The sequence below is a fragment of the Lycium ferocissimum genome, chromosome 9 (assembly GCF_029784015.1).
Source record: "Lycium ferocissimum isolate CSIRO_LF1 chromosome 9, AGI_CSIRO_Lferr_CH_V1, whole genome shotgun sequence".
NCBI lineage: Eukaryota > Viridiplantae > Streptophyta > Magnoliopsida > Solanales > Solanaceae > Lycium > Lycium ferocissimum.
In genome coordinates this window covers 45,646,199-45,668,542 of record NC_081350.1, presented here as the reverse complement: position 1 = coordinate 45,668,542, position 22,344 = coordinate 45,646,199, and the positions used below count along the sequence as shown (strand labels likewise).

Sequence of the window (22,344 nt, the reverse complement as noted above, 5' to 3'; positions counted from 1 at the left end):
TTCAGTGTTACAGTAGATTCAGTTGACTAACGATACTAAAATTAACTGGCAGGTATTCTCATCGACTTGTTTTGCACCTCTATAATTGATGTGGCCAATGAACTTGAGCTACCAACCTATGTTCTCTACACCTCTAATGCAGCCTCTCTTGGTCTTCAATTCCATATGCAGAGCCTTAGTGATAAATTTAATATAGATGTTGCCAATTACAAAAATAACCCTGAAGCAGAACTTTCTATATCAACATATCTCAATCCATTTCCAGCAAAATGTTTGCCCTCCATAGCCTTAGACAAGGAAGGAGGTTCCACCATGTTTCTTGATCTTACGAGAAGGATTCGAGAAACCAAAGGTATTATGATAAACACATTTGTTGAAATCGAGCCCCACGCGATCAACTCACCCTCACAAGACAAGAATATACCGCCCATATACCCTGTTGGACTGGTGTTGAACCTTAATAATGTTGAAAGTGACAACTTAGGTTCATCAGACGAGAATGTTATGAAGTGGCTAGATGATAAATCCCCTGCATCTATAGTGTTCCTCTGTTTTGGTAGTGGAGGAAGTTTTAAAAAAGAGCAAGTTAGGGAAATAGCCTATGCTTTGGAGAATAGTGGGTGTCTGTTTTTGTGGTCATTGAGGCAACCACCAGAGAATGAGCAAGGTTTCCAAGTGACTATGAAAATTTTGAAGATGTCTTTGCCAGAAGGGTTCTTGCAAGGAACACCAGGGATTGGAAAGGTGATGTTTCTTTTTTTCCTTCTTTTTTTTTTTTTTTTTTTTTTTTTTGCATTTTACACACGTCTCTGTCACTGGACCTGACTAATCTGAATTCACTTTAGAAATTTTCACTTTATGGAATAAAGCGCTCTCTATCAAAGTGACTTCATTTTCAGAAACTTAAACTTGAAATTTTTGATTAAGGATGGAGAGGTACTTGCCACCTCACCACAACCTTAATTTACGGTGTGTTTGGTATCAAGGAAAATGTTTTCCACGAAAATATTTTCTCGGAAAATATGTGGTTTTCCTACTCATTTTCTTGTGTTTGGTACGGAAGTAGGAAAATGTCATTTTAAGAGCATTTGAATATACTCAAAGCAAAATCACTATTGAATTCGGAGTGCAACTTTTGGTGGTGGGGAGTATAGTTGGGATTGGGGTGGGGGTGTGGGGGGGGGGGGGGCACGAGGATTGGATGGTGTAAAAAACTAAAAAAAAAAAAAAAACTTTAATTTTTTATTAAACTGTCTCGTATATATATATAAACAATAATTTTGACTTTGTAATGGTTTAATTTTCCGACAACCTAATGTGCCCCTAGCTCCGCGCCGGCTGAGTCTCTTCAACCATCTAACCGTAGTAGAAATTATCTCAAGGACCAAATACTCTCCACAAGATTTAACGCAACACAAATCTTACTGTCATGGCTATATGCTCGTTCGTAAATTTCATGTATCTCAACTATTCTCTATTCTTTCCTTCCAATGTCATATGAACACGGGCGAAACACCACGAGTTGGAACTGATAGTATCTCTCCCTTAGGATTAGGGGTAAATAAAGCGTTAAAAGATGTGTTTAATAGTAACTCTGATGGTAGCTCAATCGTTTGCTTCACCCATGTCTCAGTTTCACAGGTACCATTTAGAAGAACATATAAACGTATGTTTCCATGGCCTCGACAATTTGAGTGATCCACAAGTGCGACTTGTCCCTTTATTTCTACTATTCTTGGTGAGTATTTGAAATTATCAATGCATACCCGTGCCCCATCAGGGAACAAGATAGATCTAATTAACTTCTCCTCTCCAACACTGAATTCAACTATGTCACGTTGTCATCCGAATGAATTAACACAATAAATGACCCCGTCGATACAAACACAAACACAATTGTGCTTCATAGGGTAAAAATTGGGAGGAATATTTAGCTTCCTGCACGATTTGTCCAGCTCAGTAGTGAAAATCCAGTTACTCACTTTATATGTACGATTCAAAGGTTCAAAAGTAATCCTATCCGCCTTCAATGCTTTGTGTTTCTTGGTGGTGGGATCAAAACCTAATAAGGAGCACCGAGTAATTGAACCTATAATTATTTCCTTGGATTGATTTGGAAGAAAGAGGGCAATTTGCAAAATTGCCCTTCACTCGGGGTCGTCTTTAATTTTGGTCCCTCAAATTGGTGGCTTTAATTTTTGTCCTCTGCCTTTGCAAATTCTGCCTTGGCCCTTAAGGCAGAATTTTGCAAATCTGTCCATGCAAATTCTGCTTTAATTTTTGCCTTCTGCCTTTGCCTTTTTTTTTTTTTTGTTTGCTAAGGCAGAGGACAAAAATTAAAGACCACCCAAATGAAGGGCAATCCGTGCCAAAAAAAAAAAAAAAAAAGGAAGAAAGACATGTTCTATGAAAGGACTGCAAATAGCAACATCTCGACCATATCTACTAGTGGGCTATGGCCCATGGGCCGACCCAACCCAGCCCTTGATTTGATAAGGTTGGGCTTGAATTTTTGGAGCCCATTTAAGAATGAGGCTTTTTAGTCCAGCCCGAATAAGCCCACTGGCCTGTGGGCTTGAGCGCGCCGTGGGTTGGGTCGGCCCGTGGGCCAAATAAAAAACATTAATTAAATATAAAAGAAATATAAAGAAAGTGAATATGTTAAGACAACCTTGTCACGAGCATATTCATACGTGCTTGACGAAGATGATGTGCTGTTGTTGGATATGCCATAAGAGCCATGAAAGTTTCTTTGAGAAGTTTATTTTTACTTTATGGATAAAATATTGTCATTTTCTTTTGCATTTTATTGACATCTATTGGAACAAAGGTAGGTTAATATTTCTATTTAGCTAGTTGTATTGCTACTCATTAACTGTTTAGTTTGCTATTAATATCTCTATTTGGTTCGAGTGATATTAATTATTAACATGTTAAGCGTTAACAATGTCAAAAGTTATTCAGTTTGCAGAAGGTTTGGTCCTACAAGATCGTTATTTTGTTCAGTTGTACCCAAAATATTTGCATTCATACCGAAGCCATATCAATCTTTACTTGAAGCCAAGCTTAATAAGCACTATTAGAATCATTTTATTTGTGGATTGAGACTTGGTTAGCAAGTAGCAACACCATGTAAATATTGTCTTGTAAATATTTATGTTAGCATTTTTATATTAGATTTTAAATTAAAGAATTATAGAAACTATTTTCTTAAAAAAGGTGGGCTAGCCCAGCTAGGCCCGCAGCCCACACATAGTGATGGGTTGGGCTTGCTGTTTAAAGGCCCATCAAAATTGTGGGTCAGCCCGGTCTGGCCTGTCAAATTTCAAAGCCTATGTGGGCTAGCCCGGATGGGCTGGGCTAGTCCGTTTTGACAGCTCTAAGCAGGCCTAAAGGGTAATGGAGAGAGGTCATTTACCTGATTTGATTTTATAGAAGGGAAAATTACCGAAGGGCTTTTGAAAGACTGGTGTTTATCTTTTTATCCTGTTAGCAAAAGCTATATATACACACACTAGTTGTCCGCGCTTCATATTTAGAGTTGAATCGAATCAATTTTGAAGCAAAAAGTTTTTCTTTGAAATTTCTACACAAGAAGCTATAGTGATCTTTAGGATTTTGGCCACAAATCCTAACGAAGCGCCAGGATTTCAACCACAAATACTGAAAAGATCCGGGTGATCCATTAGAATGTGTGGCCAAAATTATGAAATTACCATAACTTCTTTGGTAAGGCAAGTATTGGTAATGAATTACTGGCAATTTTTTTAGAATTTGTGGCCAAAATTCTAACGATCACCATAATTTATTATTAAGACAACCCAACCTCGCTCAAGACTCATGGACCGACGGAATTACATAGGCTGGGCTAAAAAGCATCTTTCTTAAATGGATAAAAAAAATTGGGCCCTTCTTTTAGGGTGGTTTTTAAATTTTGCCCCTCATATTTGAAATCTTTAAATTTTGCCTTTCGGCTAAAACCCATGGGTTTCAGGTTCGAACCCCCACACAGTCAAAATTTAAAAAAAAAATCATAAGGCAGAGTTTAAATTTCGCTATGCCCCCACCAGCATACACTTGTGAATGAATTATCAAAGTTATGTCGGACCCGGCATACTTATGCCTTATGGGCAGACTTGGCATAAGTATGCTGGGTCCGGCATAACTTTAGTAATTCCTTCACAAGTTTATGCCGGATCCGGCATAAGCTTTATCCATTAAAAGTTTGCCCATAAGTATGCCCCACCGGCATAAACTTGTGAAGGAATTACCAAAGTTATGCCGAACCCGACATACTTATGCCTTATGGGCAGACTTGGCATAAGTATGCCGGGTCCGGCTTAACTTTGGTAATTCCTTCACAAGTTTATGTCGGGTCGCATAAAGTTTGCCCATTAAAAGTTTGCCCATAAGTATGCCCCCACGGGCATAAACTTGTTAAGGAATTACCAAAGTTATGTCGGATCCGGCATACTTATGCCAAGTCTGCCCATAAGGCATGAGTATGCCGGATCCGGCATAAATTTAGTAATTCCTTAACAGTGTATCGGTCGACATACACGCCACCCAAATCTTGCCTTGCAATTTTTTTTTTTAATTTATACTTGAGCAGGGTTCGAACTCAGAACCTCATGCTTTTTCTGCGTGAAGGCTCAGAGTTGCAATGCGAAGGGCAAAAATTAAAGACCAGCAATATGAGGGGCATAATTTAAAGATCACAAATATGAGGGGCAAAGTTTACAGACCACCCCAAAAGAAGGGCAATCCGCGCAAAAAAATGAAAAAAATTCGTAGCCTCGTCAAATCACGGGCTGATCTGGACTGGCCCAGTGAATCAAGCTCATACAGGTGGCTCTAATCTAATATAGGAGATTAGCAGGTAATATGCAATATTTCCGAAGTTACAATTTTTTTTTTTTTTGTTAAATCTTATCAAGGAAATCACTAACTCTAATAAGGATTTGGTCAACACCCTCAGCTCCCTTTACACCAAAACATGAATTGATTTCAAAGTATTAAAAGACAAACCAGCAATGCCATGACATCATTGCCATTCTTGATCACCAAGACAAATCTATTTCTTTTTCAGCACTTACTCCTCTTTAGTCAGATATTTCCATATAAAATATTTTCCACCTACGCCACATCATTGTCATCCCTTATTTTTGTAAGATAACACTCATATCTAGTCAGATATTTCCATATAAAATATTTTCCACCTACGCCACATCATTGTCATCCCTTATTTTTGTAAGATAACACTCATATCTGGATCAACTTGAGCGCCTTTTAACAATTTCGTCGAGTATCTATTTACTTTTACTAGCACAAGTGCGTAACTCTAATTATCAAAAGTTAGATAAATAAGAAGAAATCGCCTAGTTTTTTTTCGTTTCTACCAAAATTTAAATCCTGATCTGTAATATTTACATGCATTTAATTAACATATATAGGCCACACCCTTGTATGCAAGGCGGATCCAAAGTTACGATATAAAGTTCATCTGAACTTAGTATCTTTTGCGCAGATGATAAAATTGTGTATAAAACTCTAGTAAAACTATACTCCCTCTGTTCCAAAAAGATTGTCTTAATTTAACTAGTCACAAAGTTTAATAAATGAGTTCAATGCTAAAAAACTTAAAGACATTTTTAGTTTGACTTGTAACGGAGTAATAAATATGCATTCATAACTTCAAATATAATGAGTTCAATGCTAAAAAACTTGAAAATTGAATCTATAAAAATTAAATTCTAGATTAGCTCCTGCAGTCCTGCTTAGATGTGAGGTTATTGTCATTCTTAGTGACGAGACAAATCACTCTTGTCTTCACTCCAAGTAACATGTTACATCTTCATCTTATAAATACCTAATTACAAGAGTCATCGTCAAACATAACAAAAGTCCATTTTCCTTCAAGTTTCTACCAATATCAAACTTCAAGTTGGCATAAACCTTTGAGCCAAAAAAAAAAACTTAAAAAAAATGAAAGGAACCAAGAACATAGAGTTGATCTTCATTCCTTGTCCAGGAATTGGTCATTTAGTATCCACAGTAGAAATGGCAAAGCTACTCATAACTAGAGAAAAGCACATGTTCATTACAGTCCTAATTATTCAATTACCTAATGACAACAAGCTTAGTTCTTATATCAAATCAGTTTCCAATTTCAGCACAAATTTGAAATTCATTCAACTCCGTCAAGATGAATCTGTTTTGCAGCTACTCAAAGGGAATATTTTCACCTCTTTTATTCCTGGTCTTAAGTCTGCAGTTAGAGATGTTATTGCTGAAATTCTCAAGTCCCAATCAAATATTACACTAGCAGGTATTCAGATTAATTTCACGTATGATTACTGAACTTTAGTTGCCCAGGTTTTGGTCTAGTGGTAAGATCATAACCCGTGATGTGTGAGTTACACACATATAGCGGGCTCGAACTTTGCTACAGAGGCTGATTCAGAATTTTAAATTTCTGAGTTCTAAAGTTAGGACAAGATTAACAGTTGGGTTCATGACATATACGCGATTTCTTAATGCAAACACATAAATTTGGGCATAAGTTAGTGGGTGCTGTCGAACTCGTAACTTAAGGTGTAGACCGCCCCTAACTGCTGCAGACAAAAAAATTGTTATTTAGGTTGATGGTGAACTTTATCTACTAAAATAGCGGAGTTAATAAATTACGTTTTGTTACATAAATATAATTGAACTTTACCCACTACAAAAGTAAAGTCACCTTGATGGGTAAATTTTATCGTTATGGTGGGCAATATTTAGTGCTTTGTTGTCATAATGGATAACACCGAGCAACTTTAATGCAACCAAAAGAAAATTGTAATGATTTTACTATTATAGTGGGTAAAGTTTAGTGATTTTTACTTACTTTAACGTTATAAGATTTAGTTTTGTGACTTTATTGTTATAGTGGATAAAGTTAACTGATGATACTAAAATTAACTAGCAGGTATCGTCATCGACTTGTTCTGCACCTCTATGATAGATGTGGCTAATGAATTTGAGCTACCAACCTATGTTTTCTACACCCCTAATGCAGCCAATCTTGGTCTGCAGTTTCATTTACAGATCCTTAGTGATGAACTTAACATAGATATTACCAATTACAAACTTGACTCTGAAGCAGAACTTTCTATATCAACATATGCCAATCCATTTCCAGCAAAATGTTTGCCCTCTGTAGCCTTAGACAAGGAAGGAGGAGGTTCCACCATGTATCTCGATCTTACGAGAAGGATTCGAGAAACCAAAGGTATTATGATAAACACATTTGTTGAAATCGAGCCCCATGCGATCAACTCGCTCTTACGAGACAAGAATATACCGCCTGTATACCCTGTCGGACCGGTGTTGAACCTTAATAATGTTGAAAATGACAACTTGGGTGAATCAGATAAGAATATTATGAAGTGGCTAGATGATCAATCCCCTGCATCTGTAGTGTTCCTCTGTTTTGGTAGTGGTGGAAGTTTTAAAAAAGAGCAAGTTAAGGAAATAGCCTATGCTCTAGAAAATAGTGGGTGTCGGTTTTTGTGGTCATTGAGGCAACCACCAGAGAAAGATGCAAGGTTTCCAAGTGACTATGAAAATTTTGAAGAAGTCTTGCCAGAAGGGTTCTTGCAAAGAACACAAGGGATTGGAAAGGTGACGTTTCTAATTTTTTTCCTTTCTTTTCTATTTTTCGTTTTTTCACACGGTGTTCGTGTCTCTACTAACTGACTTATCCAGATACGCCTCAGGAAGTTTCACTTTAAGGGGTAAAACTGCACCCAATCAAAGGTGACTTCATTTTCAAGGCTTGAATCCGGTATATTTGGCTAAGGACGGAGGGTATTTACTACCACACCACAGCCTTTGCTGGTTGTAGATTTATTTTAAGTGGTTTAAAACTTAGCGTGCTTAAAAGCACAACATTGATTTTAAAAGAAGTATCTAATGTTTCATAATTTTATCATTTGGCTCTTCTCAAAGCTTCTTTTCTTTCTTTCGTCACTCCAAATTCCTATAAAAATAGGTGAAAGATTTAAGAGTTTTTTGGAACTTCTATTTGAGTGTACATTTCAAAGTTCTTTGACGGTGCATTGTATTTTGCAAGTAGGACTTCATTTTGTTATCTAGATAGTAACAAAAATCTACTCTGAAGACGTCACCTTCAATACTGTACCTCAAATACATTTTTCCTTAAGTATTTTATCTTTTATTAAGTACTAATCATTGCATCTTATTAATTTATTTATCAAGAGTTCTTATTTCCATCTCTACCATTTCCTAACAGGTGATAGGATGGGCACCTCAATTGGCAATTTTGTCTCATAAAGCAGTGGGAGGCTTTGTGTCGCACTGTGGATGGAATTCGACTTTGGAAAGCATTTATTTCGGAGTGCCAATGGCTACTTGGCCAATGTACGCAGAGCAGCAAGCGAATGCATTTCAATTGGTTAAGGATTTGGGAATGTCAGTCGAGATTAGCATGGATTACAGGAAGGATCCAAAAGTGATGGGCCAAGAGATTATAGTGAAAGCAGAGGAGATTGAAAAAGCGATGAGGGGACTTGTAGACCCGGAGAATAAAATCCGGATGAAAGTGAAAGAGATGAAGGACAAGAGCAGAGCGACAACAATGGAAGGTGGCTCTTCTTACGCCTGTATTGGAGATTTCATCCGGTGTATCATGGAGAATACTTGATAATTAGCCATATGATTCTGGCTAATAGCATTGGATTTACGACATTACAAAAATACAATATACGTGTATTTTGTAATTTGATCGATTTAGTTGGTTATGTACCCTCGTTTATTAAGTTACCAGTGAAGGTTGCTTTTTTTTTTTTTTTTTTTTTTTTCTTTTTTTCTTTTTCTAGTGAAGGTTGCTCATGCTGTGCACAAGCCCAATTTTTTTTTTTTTTTTGGTGGTTGTAATATCTTTACTGATCTCAATTTGTTTCACATGACATACACATATTTCAGGCCAGTAAGTGAAGAAGGTTTTTTCCAGGATGGCAAATAAGGCGACACTAACAAACTTTATTACCTAGAGGCTCCTATTACTTCTCCAATAAACTATAACACACGAGAAACTCGTAACATTTTTTCTAAATTTTCTTTCGTCACACCTCACATGCTTCAATTTTTTTATTATAATTTACAATAATTGACATTAAGGTTTCTTTTGAGTTTTGACTTTACACCACATATTTTATTGGGTTGCCCCTAGTTAAAGTGAGTCAAATTTGCATGCAACTAATTTTGTTCAGAACGTACGCACTCCCATGCAGCATATAGACGTTCTTGCGGAAGTTATACAATGTCATTCTGAAGTTAAAGGAAACCAAGTAATGTTTGATATACAGTTATCCATGTAACCTTGTGTATTCTTTTGAAGATGTCTAACATGATACTAGTCTAAAAAATTGTATGCGTTGTGTGTAGAATCTATCTATAAGTTCAACAAAATATTTTTTCAGTAAAAATAAATTACTCTTTATTTATTTCTCTTAAATATTCTGAACCATAAAGAGGACCGAGGCTAGTGACGAAGCAAGATTTTCACTCAGGAAATTCAAAATATAATAAAGAAGTAAACACACGAAGAAGCCAAGAGAATTCAAAGTCTTCTATATATACATAAACAATAATTTTGACTTGTTTTAATTTTCCGACAACCTAATGCACCCCTAGCTCTGCCCCGGCTGATTCTCCTCAACCATCCAACCGTAGTAGAAATTATCTCAAGGACCAAATATTCTCCAAAAAGATTTAGCGCAACACAAATCTTACTGTCATGGCTATATTCTCGTTCATAAATTTCTTGTATCTCAACTATTCTCCATTCTTTCCTTTCAATGTCATATAAGAACATGGGCGGAACCCCACGAGTCAAAAATGATACAATCTCTCCCTTGGGATAAGGGGTATGTGTTTATTAGTAACTCTGATAGTAGCTCAATCGTGTGCTTCACCCATGTTTCAGTTTCGCCAGTACTATTTAGAAGAACATATAAACGTATGTTTCCATCGCCTCGAAAATTTGAGTGATCCAAAAGTGCGACTTGCCCCTTTATTTCTACTATTTTTGGTGAGTATCCTTGTACCCCATCGGGGTAGTAGATGGATCGAATTAGTTTTTCTTCTCCAACACTGAATACGACTATGTCACATTGTTTAATTTGACTGTGACACAATAAATGACCCCGTCAATACAAACACAATTTTGGCTTATAAAGCAAAAATTGGGAATATTTACCTCTCTCCACGATTTGTCCAGCCGAATGGTGAAAATCCAGTTACTCACTTTTATATGTATCATCCCTAGTTTCATAATTAAATTGCAAATCTGCCTTCAATACTTTGTGTTTCTTGGTGGTGGGATCAAAACCTAATAAGCAGCAATGAGTAATTGAACTTATAATTTTTTTTCGCGGATTGTTTGGGAAGAAAGACATGTTCTTGTGAAAGGATTGCAAATAGCAACATTTTGACCATTGTTCCGCATACAAACTAGGCCATTGATAGATTGCAAAGAATCAAGATTTCGAAAACATGGCTCATCCAAGTTCTTGATGGAACAAGTAACACAAGCTAAGCGATCTTGATGATTTTTTTTCTCTTTGCAGGCCTAGATGGTATATGACATCGTTGTGACCCAAACCTATGCAACTCACAAGGAATTGAGCCTCAGAACTTCTTTGATGTGCTTCAACCAATAAGGGTTCTGCTATAACGGAGCCAAAGGATCTTGAAACGCACTTAAAATGCATTAAAGACTTGCACTACACCAAAAGAGGCTTTTAGTGGCAATATATTTTCCTTTTAGCAGCAATATTTATTGCCACAAAAACATTTACCAGCAATTGGGTAATGCCATTAGATCCAAGGTCGTTAAAGCCTTTAATTAGCTGCATTTATTGTTAGGGCTAAAGTTTGGTATTCCCTGATTCTAGAATATAATTATTAAGTTATTGCGCGAATTAATTGCCGCTAAAAGCATATTTTGTTGTAGTGTTGGCAGGAACCGGTTTCAGAGTTTCAAAGACAAGCTCGGGCGGAATTGCCAGAAGGCAAGAATAATATTCTTCTTCTTCCCATGTATACTTGGTTGTGGCAGACAACCATAGTATCTTTATGTGAAAAGCGAGAGCAAAGAATAAAAAGTGTATATATATGTATGTATATATAGGAAGTGTGGTATTAAAGGAGTTGGACTAGGTTTAGCCGCAGGGCCTGCAATAAATAATAACAGGCCTAAAGGGTAATGGAGAGAGGTCATTTATACGATTTGATTTTATAGAAGGGAAAATTACACAGATACTTGAGGAACTTTAACAGGAGGGCTTTTGAAAGACTGGTGTTTAATTTTTTGTCCTGTTAGCAAAAGTTATATAAATATATATATACTAGCGTAGTTGTTCATATTTCAAACTTAGAGTTGGATCGAATCAATTTTGAAGCAAAAATGTGTTGTTGAAATTTTTAAACAAGAAGTTATAGTGTTCTTCAGGATTTTGGCCACAAATCCTAACGAATCGCCAGGATTTCAACCACAAATACTGAAAAGATCCTTGTGATCCATTAGAATATGTGACGAAATTCTGAAATTATCAAACTTGCTGGAAAGGCAGGTATTGGTAATGAATTACTGGCGATTTGTCGGGATTTGTGGCCAAAATCCTAACGATCACCATCACTTTGTTAAGATAAATCTTGCCCAATATCAAATAAGAACTCGTGGCAACCCACCAAGAATTTGCCCCATGTTCTGGTGAAACAATCATTGTTGCACTGTTTGTTTAAAAAAAAAAAAAATTAAATGGTGGCACTCGAAGATCCTATATGTGTAATTCATGCAATATATTTTGGTAATGGTAGAATATACCGCTCAATGCAACACTTCGCACCACATAGCCATGTTTTTAATTAACACCTGCATAGTCAACCATTTTTTTTTAATTTTTTTTTTGCTACAATGTTTATACATCATTATACATTATTATATTGTATTGATACACTTATATAAATAATGTATATACCTTGTATAAACTAATAAGAGTGTGTAGTAATGTATGAAAAATCTTCTTCCTTGTATAAAGTACTGAATAACAGTGTATAACACGTATCTAGCTACATAGACTTTTTTTTTTTTTGGCGATTTTTCAGCTACAATTCTTGTTCAAAACTGTTACAAATCTCCACCAAACAACTTCAAATTTTGTAGACAATCTCATTAGACCATTTTCAAACAGTCTAGACAAACTAATTCAAGATTCTTACCAAAATTAGATTTGAAATTCAGACTTCATTTCGTCAAGCCTGCAACAATGGTGGGTTACCTTTCTAATATGATCTTCACCACTTAAATATTACAAAATCAGATATCTAAACACAACAACAAATCTAATTTGTCAACTAACAATCAAGAGGCAACTGAGTTGAATAAAAGAAATAAGAATGGGGCAATTTGTAGGATTGCACTTCGCTGTGGTGGTCTTTAATTTTTGTCCCCAAATTGGTGGTCTTTAACTTGTACCCTTCGCTAAAAATTCCTTGGTTTTGGGTTCGAACTCCCGCTCTGTCAAAAATTTTAAAAAATCACAAGGTAGAGTTTGAATTCACAAGGCAGATTTGTGCCTTCAAGACTCTGCCTAGGTTCGAACCCATAACCTCGGGAAATTAGGAGAAGGGCAAAACTTAAAGACCACCAATTTGAAGGGTAAAAATTAAAGACCACCCCAAATGAAGGACAATCCGCGCAAAAAAAGGATAAGAAAGTGACCTAATTTCAATGTATAATACGGGTTAATCCGGACAAGGGCTAAAATACATGGCCCATTTTGATAATAAAACTTGGGCTGGTGACTTAAAATAAAATAAATATAAATTTATTTCTAACTCTTATTAAATTCTTGTGAATATTACGGCTTTGCATGTTATGGCACTGTTTTTAAATACTTTTACGTCTTTGATGCTAAGGACTTACTTCTGTTTTTCTGAAGTATTTTTCGAAAAGTAAAGAGACTTCAAGAAATGGAAAATCTATTCACTCTTTCAATAGTTAAGCCGAATCTGGTATATCATAACAAATTTACCTTTTCTACTGATTCATGCGGATTGGATCAAATAGAGGTCTAGAATGAGGCTAGGGATGAATCGAAAAAGAAATATTTATTGGTTCTGTCTCCCCCTTTTTTTTTTTCTTTTTTTTAATGAATAGAATGAATCTTTTTCTTGAAGGATCAGAAAAAAATGTGTCCGGATCTCCTGCGGGAATGATTTGAAAGATCCAAAATAAAAATAAAAAAGAGTGGTATTTGCTAGCAACAACATAATGGAGTAAGTCACACAATAAAGATTGATCCGCTATCTGATTCAAATCTAATATAGTACACATGGGTACATAAGAAATGTATTGAATCGATTCTTTTCCATGAATAGATCTGATCACAACTTCGAATATGGATTCAAAAGGATCAAATAGGAAAGAATACTCTGAATCATAGCACTATTATGAAATATACGATCAACCAATAATCGGATTTAAAAAATAGTCAGAAGAAATGGTTCGAGCCTCTTATTTTGATTTCAAATCGGGATCCTGCTGCAGAGACAACGCCTTTTCATGAACTCTCTCAAAATGTAATCTATGCCAAACATATATCTCATGGTTCCTTACCTCGACGGGGTATAAATATCTAAATGTGAAATTTTTAGATACTTTTATAGAGCTATTGCCAATACTAAGTAGCAGTCAAAAATTTGTATCTATTTTTCCTGATACTATTCATGGATTAGGTATATCATGGCGAGTTCTTCAGAAAAATTGTGTCTTCCATAATAGAATCTGATAAGTGAGATTTAGAGTAAGAGTTCGCATAATCTTCTTCTCTCCGAAGAAATGATTTATCAAAGTAATGAGTCACCATTGATATCGACACATCTGATCGAAACAATGAGTCACCATGAGATCGCCAAGTGCTCGATAATTCCTTTATTGAATCCTTTTCCTTCTTCTTGTTGTTGGATATTTTTGGTAAGTAGCAGTTTGTATTTGGCTAATCAATTTAAAAACACTTTTGATAATATTAGAATAGTAACTTGTGCTTCACTAAGGTTTCAAAAGTGCTTCTAACAAAAAAATACTTTTTAGCTTTTGAAAAGAAACTTCTACTATTCAAAATAATTTAGTTTTTTTTCTTTCTAAAAGCTTACCAAACACCTAAACTCAAAAAAATAAGTGTTTTCTTTTTTTTTTTTTTTTTTTTTAAAACAAGATTTTGACATTCTAAAAGTATGGACAGGCTATAAATAGAATATGATTTATGAAAAAATATGTATAATAAAGTTGAGGATACAGATACCCTCTTAAGTTTTTTTTTTGCCTTTTTATTCCTAAACTAGTAAATTCGCTCGCGCGCGCGATCATAAAACTAAACATCAAGGAATATTTGAATGGATCAGCAGGTTAAGTATGATCTTCAGTCTGTTGTTCCAATAATTAGCTCCAAAATTCTCAATGTAGTAATTTCACATAAATAGTATACAGAACTTTCCATGTCATATTATAAGATGTTTTAACTTAAAATAACTTGGCTAATCCTAATAAAAAAAATAAGTAGCAATTTGGATAACAAATCTAACACGATACTGTTTCGAAATTTGGCATCCTATGTTTGATGTTTTAAAACCGTACTTGCATGTTTGTGATTTGCTCTAACATAATTCTTGTCCAAGTTTAGTTTCAAATTGACCACAATAGGAAGATTCTTAAACTACATATTAACCTGCTATAACTAAGTGTTATGGAAGGTTTCGGATTTTTAAACACCAAACCAAACCAATTGCGTCGGGTTTTAAAATTTATACACCAAACCAAACCAATAAAATTCTTTTTTTTCAACCTTGTTCGGGTTTTCTCGGGTTGTTCGGATTTTTCGGGTTTTTTTTAAAATAGTCTTGATACAAAACATATAACTTTTACTTTAAATATTTCTTTAGTCCTAGTAAGATACAATTATATAATTAAGGTGTTTCTTAAGAAAATAACACAAAATGTGAAAAGAGTGATGACATTGTATTAAAATATTCAACAAAAGCTAATATAATCGGTTAAAATAAATATTGCTAATTAACAAGCCATAAAAGAAAATGACCATAATAAAAATACTAAGTCATGCTAAAATAAGTATTAATTATATGACAAAGAAAAAAAAAACTTAAGTTATGTATTTTTACTCTCTAAATCAATTATGCAAAACTAAAGAATAGATATCCAACATTATTGTCATTTCTAGTGGTAAATTGAATTTCTTTTGTTAGGATTAGTGTTGAGTTAGTTTTGGTTTGGACTTTATTTGAGTTACTAACATCCATAGGATATAAAACTTATTGACATTCAAAATTAAAAGTTCTTTGAATAATATGATAATAGATAAAAAATTACGAAAAAATTTAAGAAATATTTATAAATTACTTTACAAATAAATATTTTTATGTATAAAATATTTTAAAAATTGAATACATGTAATGTCGGGTTGGTTTGGTTTGGTTTGACTTTTTTTAGTTAAAACCAAACCAAACCGTACTTGCATTTTTTTCCAACATTTGCTCAAACCAAATTCTTGTCGGGTTTTTTTCTCGGTTTGACCGGTTTATCGGTTTGATTCTTTTGTCGGTTTACATATTAACCTGCTATAACTATTATCTTATTCCCGATCTGCTCCAGCAATAAAGAGAGGAACAAAGATTCTTGTTCGAGCCAGTGAAGTCATTAGCCGGTCTCCATGTCTGACTCTCTTTTTGCTATTCTTGTCTTCCCGATCTTCGTTGTACTTATTCAACGGAAGATCCTAAATCTTCCCCCAGGCAACGTGGTTTGGCCTTTTCTTAGGGAAACCATTGGCTATTTGAAACGTTACTCAGCCAGCGATCACTGTTGGAGAATTAATGTAAGATCATATTTTAAGGTAAACTCTTCCAATGAACCCCAACTTCATGCTTTTTCCCCCTTCAATTTGAAAGAGAATGTACCTTCAATCTCTATCCTGCGATTCCAAACTTGTATGTATAAAAAAATATACACAAATCAAATTTGCCTGGATAGCAAACAATAATCAGCAGATGCAGCCATGCAGGGCTCAATGGATGCATTCTGTAGGAATGAAAGGAAATAAAGTGACTTACTAGTTGAATCAAATTTGCCTGGATAGCAAACAATAATCAGCAGATGCAGCCATGCAGGGCTCAATGGATGCATTCTGTAGGAATGAAAGGAAATAAAGTGACTTACTAGTTGGATGGGTTCTGACGAAATCCAAATTCTTGATTAGCTACTAATTTTGCTCTTCACAGGGCCATGAAACCTCATAGGTAGCCATAAATCTGGCAATTTACTTCTTGGAGGATTGCTGTATTACAACTCCATAAGCACAATGTAAAGAAATTTAAGAAGTATGAAAATAACTTCTGTTTAACTGCATCTCATAACCTTGTGGTCATCCTATGCCTTCTTTTGCCGAAGTATTCAACAAAAGCATCAGAAAGCAACACATAACCAAATGCAAAATGTTTCTATTAGGTGAACCGTTGAGTAGTAGCCGATACTAATTACACTCTCCGTTAAATGCTAGGATTTCCACAAGTGACAAATTAAAGATTTCTTTCAAAATTAAAGCAAGGAGTAAGAGTAATGAAAACACTAACGTCAACAACATTATCAGCTAAGTGTCAAGTATTTCAAAATGTGCCTTAGAGAATGCTTTGTTTCTCTCATAATCTATACTAATCAAGGCTGTGGGTTGCATCTTGCAATATCATTAGCAACAACTGAGAAGTATAAAATATGCCATGTAAGTATGATTAAACTTTAAAGTGGCTCCACAAGAAACGAAATTGTAGCTGCAGCTATCCTAATTAATGTAACCTTCATTGGAGGGTATTTTGAGAAAGGAGCATCAGATCATGCTAACCAAATCTTAAAAAATATCTAAACTTGACACAAGAAAAAAAAAAGTGAACTCATAATTTATCAGCGAGGCACCTAAGTGTGCATATAGAGGCTAAAATACAGACGCATTACTGAATTAAAGAGGACCATATTCATCTATGTATTTATGTGGATCACTGTAACTCCTACTTTTATTCGCTCATACTATAAAAGAACGAACATAATAGCCCAACAAACTATAATTACCCTAAAATAGTTCAAATAGGCTGAATAATATTAAGAACTGGAAAGGTTCTACCAATAAACCTCGAATTATTAAGTTGTGTAATAATTGCCCGTTAACATTGTGTTTCCTCCTATTTTTTGGGAGTTTGAAATCTAACTCCCAAATCTTATAGTGGTTTCTCGTGCAGATCCAACTCTAAATTCAAATAAAATTTCATTACATTTTTATTTCCTTATGTCTAGAAAAAGAAATAAGAACTTTTGAACAATACAAAAGTATAAACTGACATTATGCAAAGAAAAAAAGAGCAGAAAGAAGGATAAAAGACTAAAAGAAAAATAGGAAGGTATTTACAGAACCTTGCATTGTATCGTATGAATGTAATTTAGAGGCTAATAATATAACAATCGGAGAGAGGAAGTAAACTCCAATATTCAAGAGTAAAAACTTCCAGCGAAATTCAAAAGATGCCTATAATACCTGCAAGTATTCCCATAAATTTACCACTTTTCAAAGACATTTTCCCTACACAAAAAGAGAGAACACAGAGTGAGAATATCAGATTCCAAGATTTTCAAGAAATGCACGTGTTAGTTCTTGTTTGAAATAAAATCAGAAGTTACCAAATTCAAGATCAACTAAGTGGATCTAAATTAGTCACTTATTTGCGCAACCAATGGAGTATAACTATACAAAGAAGATGAAGAAAGAAGGTTAAAGAGAAGAAACTTCCATTCTATTAGATTAGGAGACGGGGATGAAAGTAGTTGCGTACCGGTGGAGAGAAAACTCTTACAGCGGCTTCAACCGAGTGAGAATGGAAAAAACTCTTGTAGGACCATTGATTTTATTCTTCGTCATTGTGTTGGAAAGGCAGGCAGGTTAATGAGGCAGGCAGGCGCAGGCAGGTTAATGAGGTCTTTGTGGTCGTTTGGTAGTTCGCTAAAATTATCCCGAGATTATAATTTCGGGACTAATTTATTTGGGATTAGATGGGATAAAATAAGGAAAAATTACATAGCATAACTAACTACTAATACATATTTATATTTAGTAACTATAGTTTAGATTAATTACATCCTATAGCTAAGAATAATATGTTAAATACAATTAATAGTTACATATATATTTAAAGTAGAATATTTTATTTTTATTATTTATAATTTTTTTGTGCTTTTTCTGCTCAGGTGATGGACAACCGCCGGAGCGCCGGCCAACAACCACGCTGCCATAATGACGCCGGAGCTCCAGGTCTGACCCCGACCACCACCAGATCTAACGCCGGCTGCTTCCACTGAATCCACTAGATCTGAAGCAAAGAGCCTCAAATTCAAGATGGAAGCCAAAAAAGAGATCTGCTCACCGGTGCATAAATGACTTCTGAGCCTCACTTTCATATCTGCTATTTTATCCATTAAAGATTTTGCATTTCCACTGCCATCCCCATCAACCTAATGGGAGAACAATTAAGATAATCCATTTCAAAAACAGCGAAACAGATAACAAGCCAAGAGAATAGCAAAATTGTTGTTATGAAATTTCCGGCAGATCTAGCCGGAAATCATCATCTGCCAACCACGGCGGCGCATAAGGGCGGTTGTTGTTGTTGTTGTGAAATTTCCGGAAGACCTGACCAGACATTGTCAACAGATCTGGCCGGAAGTAGTGGTTGGTGTTCTTGTATTCACGATTAAGACGATTGTATTCACTTTTTTGAGCTTTTTTTGTTAATATTTTAGATTGTATTTTTTTTTTTTAGTGTGTATTTATTAATTTTTGGAGTATCTATGTTGTTATGTATTCAGTTCTACTCCCCATATTCATGAATACAATGAGCCCGTTTATGAATACAGATAATCATTTCATGAATACAGTGAAAAACGAAAAAAATTAGCTGTATTCATGAATACAGCAAAAAAAAAAATGTGTACAGCGGAAAAAAAAATGAATACGGCAAAAAAAAAAAAAAAGCTCTGCCATGTAAACATTAAAAATGTAGCTATGATAAATTTTAAACCCCATAAAATAATTCAGGATAAATGGGATAAGAAGGGATATCCCAGCTTATACCATGCACCAAACAACCCCTTTGGGTTTTCCAATTGAGCGATTAGGGGACTGACACGGCTGTTAGCTGGCTTTAATTAGTCGTGACTTTTGGCATTTTATGTATATTAAGTAAAATGGAATAATTAAGGAAAAATGAAAAGAAAAAAAAAACTACAAAAAAGATAAATAGGAATCCAGGCCTTAGAAAGGTGCCAACTCAGCCTGTGCTATTCCCAGCCTTATTATATAGAGAGATTACCCGATATTGGGGCCAAGAAATGTGAGACAGACTACCTTCTAAATTCAAAAGATACTACTCCATTTATTTCAATTTATATGATTTTATTTCTTTATTAAATGATAGATTAGTTTCTATATATAAAAACAAATAAATCTGTACTTTTTACTTTATTTATAATTAAATTTTTTTATAACCACACAAATATTATGACATATTTGAGGCCACAAATTTCAAAAAATTTATAGCTACGCATGTTACGATATGTTTAAGACCGCAAGTTAAAAAATTCTTCATTTGTTTAAAGCTCTTGTGCCAACTGTGTCTATGTAAATTGGAGAAGAGGGTATACCATGGTGCAGTTACTGTTATATAGTACTTCCTCCTTTCTATTTTAGCTGTTGTTTTAGCTCTTTTCACAATTAAGAAAACAATAAATATAATATATATTGTTTATTAAGTTTTTCCTGTTTAATAAAACAAATTAAATTTTTTCTATTTGAAAACTTGACTATCAAATTTCTTTTTTTAGAATTGAAAAGTATTAATATTAAGGATATAGTTGAGAATAGTTATTAACTTTGGTCTTGAATTTCTAAAGTGATAATAATTTTTTGGAAGAATTTTCATATGCTAAAATGTTAGTTCATTTGGGACAGTAGAGTACTACTTTAGTTATCATAAACAGAAAAGGGCCAAATATACCCCTATACTATCGAAAAAGAACCAAATATACCCTTCGTTATACTTTGGGTCCAAATATACCCGTGTCATTATACTTTGGGTTCAAATATACCCTTTCACAGTTAAAGTTGACCCACTCCTGCATGGCATTATTATTTTAATAAAATAAATATTATGTGGCACACCACCTCACTTACAAACCCGATTTTACCCCTCCCCTCCCTATCTTCTTCCACCACCACCTCCTCCTCTACGACCACCCTCCTTATACCCACCACCATTAATTAAATATACCAAGGACTGAAGAAGACCTTCCATTCTTAAGTCATTGAAAATTCAAATGCACAACATTAATGCTAAAGTCTTGGCTTTGAATCAATTGGATTTTGACTTAGTTGTCCCTCTATCAATTTATAATGCATTTGGCATCTTTTTCATTGCGATTGTTTATTATTTTTTTGGCATGATGAAGGATGTGTACAGGGGAAAAGATTCAATCTTTTTCAGAAACAGAAACACCTCAAAAAAGTAAAAATTACCAGAAATGTAAAAAACCCACCATCTACAGGGCAAAAAACGCAATCTTTTCAGTTCTTGAATGGCCAAAAGCACAAAATTACACTTCCTGTGAATACAGATGTGTGAAAACTTAAAATCCCCCATCCAATTTTTCACTTTAACTGCCAATAATTACAAAAAAGTGGTACTCAAGATCTCAAAAAACTCACCTTTGTGCTGCTAAATTTTAACCCACAGCATATGTTTTATCTCAATCTATTCATAGAGAGCCAATCTTTTTCGATTGATTTTATTAAGGACAAAGCTTGACACGATTATAAAAAAAATCTTAATATTAGTATATTTATGACTTCCTTTTATTATAGTACTATTTTTAAAGGTAATATGGACTTTTGATTTGATTACTCTGATCGTCATTATTTAGTATTTAATTAACAGGGCGCATAAGGACGGTAGTCGTAGAGTGGAGGTGGGCTGGAAGAAGATAGGGAAGGGAGAGATAAAATTGAGTTTGTAAGTGAGGTGGCATGCCACATAATATTTCTTTTAATAAAATAATAATGCTATGTAGAATTGGGGTTAACGTTAACTGTGGAGGGATATATTTAAACCAGAAGTATAACAAATGGTATATTTGATCCTTTTTCAATAGTACAGGGCATATTTGGCCCTTTTCCGTATCATAAATACTGCTGCTAAACCAAAGAAGTTTGCTAGTATTTGTTTACTTCTGCCACTTTCTTTGACTCGTCTAAATTTGTGCCTAATTTGCCAATCGGTACTAGCCTTTGCTTTTTAGTAAAAAAACTTCCTTTCAAAAAGATAACTCTTTTCAATGGTGATTTACTAAGCACGACAATGAAGAAAGAAAGAAAGATTTTTATAATTTGTGGTTTAAAATTAGTTATATTTATGTGGCTAGATATCATCTATTTAAGGATAAAATATATATTTTAAAATTAAATTGTTACTAAAAATAGGAATATGTTTTTTTCATAGAGATACGAACAGAGTATCGAATAAATTAGAACAGTGAAAATAAGAACAAAAAAATCAGTGCCTTGTTTTAAAAGTACCTCTGTAAAAGATTTTGATTTTCACTTTTATAAAGTATGCTAAGTAGTGCATGCAGGGTGACGAGATACAAAAAAAATGTTGTCATGGAGCTAGTGGACCTTCTTTTCGTGATTAGAATTTAAAATTATATATATATATATATATATTGTAAAATATAGTAATTACGTAATTTTTGCCACTATAACTATAGTTTATACTTTCCTAACCCAATTTGTATAATGCACTTTTGATTGGACACAAAGTTTAAAAAGAAAAAGCAAGACAGTAGAGTTCTTGCAAACAACAAGCATTCTCTTCTCAGAAAAAGTAGCTTTCAATTCCAGCCTGTTACTCAAAGGCGGAGTCAAGATTCGAAGCTTATGAGTTCTAGATTCTAATCTTTTTAAGTTACTATTCTAAATTAATAATATGTACATATTCAATTAATTTTTAAGATAAATACCGAATTTGAACTAAAGCTACTAAATTTGATCGAACTGATAGCCAACGCTTTAGCTCCATCCGTGCCACTACTATATCCCTAAATGGGATGAATACTCTAATATATATTCGTGCTCTAATAGGCATAGATGGCTACACATACGATTATGATCCAAA

At 34.4% G+C, this 22,344-nt stretch overlaps 1 protein-coding gene and 1 pseudogene across 1 annotated transcript; both read left to right on the top strand.

The window, feature by feature from the left end:
• Positions 1–45: 45 nt before the first annotated feature.
• LOC132031955 (UDP-glucose flavonoid 3-O-glucosyltransferase 6-like) lies at positions 46–1,090 on the top strand (annotated as a pseudogene).
• A 4,819-nt stretch (positions 1,091–5,909) lies between these two features.
• Positions 5,910–8,822, top strand: LOC132031065 (UDP-glucose flavonoid 3-O-glucosyltransferase 6-like). Its single transcript, XM_059420915.1, has 3 exons — positions 5,910–6,328; positions 6,968–7,662; positions 8,294–8,822. The coding sequence occupies exons 1-3, from the start codon at positions 5,986–5,988 to the stop codon at positions 8,702–8,704; spliced, it is 1,449 nt and encodes a 482-aa protein (XP_059276898.1). The 5' UTR covers positions 5,910–5,985; the 3' UTR covers positions 8,705–8,822.
• Positions 8,823–22,344: the final 13,522 nt, after the last annotated feature.